The sequence below is a fragment of the Morone saxatilis genome, unplaced genomic scaffold (genome assembly GCF_004916995.1).
Source record: "Morone saxatilis isolate NCDOM2014 unplaced genomic scaffold, NCSU_SB_2.0 Contig15, whole genome shotgun sequence".
Taxonomy (NCBI): Eukaryota; Metazoa; Chordata; class Actinopteri; family Moronidae; genus Morone; species Morone saxatilis.
In genome coordinates this window covers 1,057,242-1,063,633 of record NW_023339707.1, presented here as the reverse complement: position 1 = coordinate 1,063,633, position 6,392 = coordinate 1,057,242, and the positions used below count along the sequence as shown (strand labels likewise).

The 6,392-nt window shown below is 41.6% G+C and overlaps 1 protein-coding gene across 1 annotated transcript in view; it reads left to right on the top strand.

Annotated features, from left to right (window-relative positions):
• Window positions 1–6,392, top strand: part of LOC118324931 (myelin transcription factor 1-like) — a gene marked incomplete at its 3' end in the record, with an annotated part of 32,450 nt that overhangs the window by 18,668 nt on the left and 7,390 nt on the right. Inside the window, 5 exon segments of the mRNA XM_035657440.1 lie at window positions 1,400–1,540; window positions 2,544–2,634; window positions 2,884–3,000; window positions 4,119–4,123; window positions 4,927–4,986. Of these exon segments, the coding sequence (XP_035513333.1) occupies window positions 1,400–1,540; window positions 2,544–2,634; window positions 2,884–3,000; window positions 4,119–4,123; window positions 4,927–4,986 (414 nt within the window).

The window sequence follows — 6,392 nt, the reverse complement described above, 5'->3', positions numbered from 1 at the left end:
CTTGTGTCCAGCAGCAAAACTTTAGAAATCAACAACATTTGTATATTCAGAGATTCTGGAGGTTTTAATGAGATAGAAGGAGGAGAAAAATCAAGCATTAATAACACTTCGCTCCTTACAAAACACACATAAAAACACATTAACAACACGATGCATGTTGTTGACAGCTGCATGTCAGTGTTTTTTTAACAAGTATGTATGTATACACATATTTTTGTCTGTTTAAATTTGTAATGCTACAGTCAACAAACATTATTATTCTATTGTATATAGGTCTTAATACATGTTGGGGGGGTTAGTTAAAGTCAATTTGTAATCAATCGACCTAAACATGCATATCCTCCTGTATGGTTCTTTACATAAAGTTGACTGGACTGTACATCTGGTCCTACGTAGATTAGCATGCAGAAAATTCTGCCCTCAATGTGTGCTGAACTTAATGTTGGGAGCAGAGCGTACAAATAAACACAGTGTACCAATTAAACGGCGATGAGTCACTGCACTCTGTTTAGATCCTCCCTCCTCCATTGTGCTGGGAATGAAGTGGTTCCAGCTGAATAGACTTCTATGAGGAGCATGGAGGAAGTGCTTGAAGAGAGAGAGAGAGAAGGGACAACAGCGAGAGAGGGAGGACAAGAGAGATGACAACAAGTTAGAGAGAAAGAGGAAGAGCGCAGGTTGCTCCACAGCAAGCGGTAGACTGTTTGTTTACATGCTGCATGTGTTCGGGCCTTGTATTTCACAGTTGGCGCACTGCCCACTTGTAATGCTCTTCACAGTATAGCAGTAGTGTGATTACATGCCTGGTAGTGCTGCCCTCTCCTTGGCCTCAGCTCCCTCCTGCGGTGACGTTCCTGTTCTGCTCAACGCTAATTAGGAGATGCATGTCTCGTTAACATTCAATTTGAAGGCCAATAGAGCATTGCACCATCCTCTTGCTCCTTTTTCCTCTTTCCCGTGCTGCCGATGCTGGCTGGCCTACCTCCAGTGGCATCAGGGAAGAGTCATGACAAGTGCAGAAAGGGAGCAGAAAATCCTCAAAGCGTACAGGATAAGTAGATCGACTTTGATGGGGTTAACTTTGTAATATTTCATACATTTTGTAGTATTTCATCCCTGAAAGCATTTAGAGAAACACACAAGTCACATAATGCTTGAAACACATTGTGCCTTTAGAGAGATACATAAGACATGAGGCGCAGATACAGATGGTGTTGCTTTTGTACAGTTGTCTGAAATATGTCTAGATTTCATGCTCAGCCAAGCAGACTGTCTGATGACATTAACCACTTGCTTTTGTCCTCCTTATTCACCCCACCTTCCCCTCTTGTCTTATCTCCCCTTCCTTCTCTCCACCCCTCTCATCGCTCTTTCTCCTCTCCTCATCCGTTTCTCCTCTATCCAGAGAGCAGTAGGCCAGAGAAGAGGGAGATCAAGTGTCCCACCCCGGGGTGTGATGGGACGGGTCACGTGACCGGTCTTTACCCCCACCACCGCAGCCTGTCAGGCTGTCCGCACAAGGACAGGATCCCCCCGGAGAGTGAGTTTTCTCCAGCTGCTTAGAAGATGAAAATAAGCACAGAGAGAAGAAAAGTGACAACAAAGGGCAGTGTGACAGTGATAGAAACGCACCACCTCTCCTCACTGCAGAGTTAGACAGCACAGTATATTCACAGTACCAATTTAACCAAGATTTTATGAGGTTTTCCTAAAGTTCATGTTACTGATATTCACCTTTTTACATTATGCTGATAGAGGTTACAGTAAACACGTAACAAGTAAAAGTTGACAGTTAAAACTACCAAACTGGCTACCAAAATTTAAAATAGATGTTTGGAATTGGTTCTCATACGCAGTGGTAGTGCATTTTTCCTGCTCAACCTCATACTGTGCATGTAACTGTAAAGATACTTCCATTACACAGAGGCCAACTAACTGTAGCCATGACCACAGTCTATTAAATATAGACAGGTTCCCTGCTTTTCTGTGATTAGGGTTCACTTCATATTCATTTATACTTAGGGACTGTACTAAAAATATTATACAGGCCAGAAAAGGGGGAAGGGTTTTTATTTTTTTTGCTGATGGTAAGGTAAGGAGCTGGGGATGGTCTGTATATTTTTCCTCATCTCAAATTGATATTTTTATTTACATTTATTGCAAAAGGAAAAAAAGAAGCACTGAGTTGGCCATGGACTTTAACTCGTGTTTTGATATTTGACATGGCACTGCTTGACACGCTATTTGGACAAAACAGACCCCTTTAATTGGTTTAGTTTTGATGGAAAGTCAGACACCTGTCCTCATACATATCGGATGATAACATCTTCTGATCTGATACTTTTTTTTAAATAATTTTGAATCTTTGGGTGGGCCAGAGTAGCTGGAATATTTACCATTTCACCATTTTGTTATGTTTGCCACTGACAAAAGGAAATATTTATAATGCTGGGGGCTTGCTTTTTTTTTATAAAAAGGATTTCATTGTTTCAATTGGATTGTGGATTTCTCTCACCGAGTGATTGTGTGTGTCTTCTCCTCAGTTCTGGCCATGCATGAGAATGTGCTGAAGTGTCCAACTCCTGGCTGCACCGGTCAGGGCCATGTTAACAGCAACCGTAACACACACCGAAGGTATTCATACACACATTACAGTACAGTATCTGTGAACATCTGTATGTGTGTGTCTGACTGTCTGTATTTCTGCAGACGAGGGTGTCATGCACAGGGCTTGTATTTCCGTTTATGTATTTGCGAGTTTGCATATTAATGTAGGCAGGACATTGAATGTGTCAATCCATAGCAGTGGGATGCAGATTTACATGGTCAGCAACATGCTCTCATATTGATATTCATCTTCTTTGTCTTCCTCCATCCCTTCAGTCTGTCTGGATGCCCCATTGCTGCTGCAGAGAAGCTGTCCAAGGGCCATGATAAGCAGCATCTCTCTCAGCCAGGCACAGAGCACCTCAAAGGTTGTCACAACGACAGGGTGTTAAGGTGGGTAATCAAAAAAGTATTCAAATATATACCTATATATATTATATATAAGTATGGAGCCAGAATGATGCCACATCAGAGAGTTAAATCAATGTTGTCAGTTATTTTTCCAACTGAGAAGCTACTGTTACAAGAGTTCATGCAGTATATGGAAGATTAACATTGCCCATACTGCTGTGGTTACATGTCAAAGTTAGCTTCAGCTTGACAGTATATTTTGGTTAGCTAGCTCACCACACAGTCTTCTCATAGTCAGATGTTGACAGGTTTTTTGACAAGACGTAGTATTCAGGCGCTACAGTAGGATTGGCCAGGCATCCATGTTCGTCAGGTGACAGAAAACGTATTAATAAAACTTTATACTGTACGCAGTATACAGATACAGATAAAGTCGAAGACTAGCTAAAATGGGACCCCATGTGAGAAAGTTTTTCAAACTTAGTTGACTTATTATTTATTTTTATTATTCTTATATTCAATTTTCAGTTGCAGTTTGATTAGGTTTAGGCAACAAAATCTTGATAAGGTTTAGGAAATTGTCATAATTTGGGTTAAAATAGACAAATGTAACAATGTTAACCACATGTTAAAAAGCCTCTGGCAGAAAACTTCTCCCACGGGCACAAGCATGGCCAATGCTAGTGCTTGAATGCTACGCAGGGCGTGTCTTGCCATGAAAAGCAGAGGGATCCATAATAATGCATTGACACACCCATCTTATTATAACCGTGAGAAAGAAGGGAAATATTTGGTGCGGAAAGTAGTGAATAGATAATTGATTAAAAGAAAGCATTGGAGGTTTAAGGAAAAGTATTACACTTTTAAGTTTCATTTTACACTCCATTTTAATTATTTAACTAATGGCATTAATACTTCACATATTCAGTTTTACTTTTGACTCATGTGAGAATCCTTTAATGCATTTTGTTGGTTTCGGGCCTCCATAAATATGATGGTGAAAGGCAGACTGGGCATAATGAACCTTTTGCCTACATAAAAGCTGTCTCCCTACAATCCAATCCCCACACAGCTGAATCCCTCTCAAGGTTAGCTAGTTTACTACTGAGCCACACAGAAACCACAGAGACAACCCTGACCTTGGTTATTGTGCCCCTCAGGAGAGGTAAAGCCGACCAGTGAATGGCTCAATATAACGAGAAAGTCTTGAAGCATTCAATCTGGCGGTCCAATCATTACTGTCACCTCAAACGCAGAGATCTCTTTATCTCCATTCATCTCCCCAACTGGTCAGGCGCCGTGATCATGGCCAGAAGAATGATAATTAACACAAACCAGACACTGGTATTATGCTCAGTCCGCGCTCTTCCTCATTGGTATTTTAATTAATAATGCAGCTGATAAGCTAATTATGCAAGTTGTAGGGGCATTGCAAGAGGATAGGAAAAATAATTGCTTTCCTTGAGGAAAACCTCATCAGTGGTCGGACAAAGCATCGAGGATTAAAACATAATAAGGTTTGCTTTGTTTCTCCCTCTCAGATTGTTATTAAAATGAGCTTGGTTGTCTGTTATGTGTGGGGGTGAAGAATTCCTCATGCAATCCATGTTCTAATGGAATCCATGTTGAATGAATAAAAAGAGGAAGAATCCCCTGTGATCAGTGGTAGAAAGTTTTTTTTTTTACTGTCATGTAAACCCTCCTCCAGATGTGAGCATGTGTTTTTGGGGTGTCGCTGTGTGAAGGCCGCCCCGATAGCAGCATGACTACAGGCCAGGTCATGTAGCCTATTAATGAGCGTATGGTTTAGAGACCAGAGACTGTGATAAGGGCTTCAGTGAAAAAGATGACGAAGGTGACTCCACTCCCCCTTCTTTCTTCCAATCCCGACCCACCAACCGCTTTCCTCCGTTTTTCAACCCACTCTCCCGCTTCTTTCTTCACCTTTCCTCTTCTCTCGTCCCTCAGCTTTTCCTCTTTCCTATCCCCCGCCTCAACCTGCCTCTCCTGGTCTTCCTGATCGCACAGGTCTGCAAAACACTCATCACGGGGGGCTATTTAAATCAATAATCCATGGCTGTTACACATGCAAATGTGCCCCTCTGCTTGATTTAAAGAGCTTTAATCTGTCCATCCTGCTAAGTAACCAAAGTTTTGCATGTCCTTGAGTCTTCTTTCTTTACCCCTCACAACTCTCCTCGATGTGTGCTCTATCATCGGTTTCACCACTGAAATCAAACACCCATTGTGTTAAATGAACATCTTCCTCCTAATCTTGCTTCTTCCAGACAACAGTTACTGCTATGAACTGATGCCTTGGTCAGACTTTGTTTCAATAACAAATGGGAAACTGTTTGCTTTCTTATATCTCTTTTTGTCTCTTCCAACATCTTCTTTTTTAATTTCTGTTTTATGAATTTTTAGTACCCCGCATTGTTTGGGAACTATTATTAGTTGAGCAATTTCCTCATTCATGTTTTCATCCATAGCAATATTCCCTTCAAAACTGTTTTAGGGAACCATGGGGTCCTCGCTATTTTAAGGGTTCAACTTTATTCGTGTTTCTATTGTATGTCATACTTAGCCATATTTTTTCCGTATTTGCAGTACTTCTGGCTTGTGTGTGTTTTCTTGACTGTGGATTGTTATGGGCTTCTCATTTTCTGTAATCCCGTGTCCGTGGACTCTGCGGACCCTTCTCTTTTGCATTTTTCTTAAATCCTTATCTCTTAGTTCCTATTGAGTACCAACCCTCCGAGACCACTTCGGAAGGGAGCGGTTCTCAGTGGTTATCTCCTCACTGACAAGCGAGCAAGATTTACCGTGCTAAGCAGTCCAGCTTCGTTCTCTTCCTCAAATCTGCTAGAACCCCACTACTGTTGCTTTATCGTTCGAAGTCATAGCTATGGGAGGAATGGCCCCAGATATATGGTTAAAGCTCTTCGAACTTGGCCTACTCGGGCCTACATAAAAACTGGCCCATTGGGACTCGTCAATCGGTTCGCCTCAAATCCCTCTGCGCCGCTGCTCGTGGTAACATCTTGGGACCATTACGAGCTGGTAAGGCAGCAAGTAGACCTCACTTGTAGCCAAGAGTGGGGAGTGAATGGGATGACACTGGGATACATATGAGAAACTATCGATACTAGTTTTATTTAGACAAGCTTAATTAGGACCGCTCTTCAGATGGTTTGTAGCAATTTTGGTAGTCTGATTATTTCTGTTTAAAGTCGCGGAAACAGCTGCGTTTGCTTGCTGCTCTTCCGAACAAGATGCTGACTCTTGACTCTTGTACTGAATTGCCCAGAATATTCGTTTGATGTAAGAAGCAATGGGTTAAATATTCTCTGCTTTGTTTTGGCAAGCATTCATTTCAACAAAAGTCACTCCTTAGTTGGTGAAATTCCCTTATCCAGCTCCTGTAAAGTATGGTT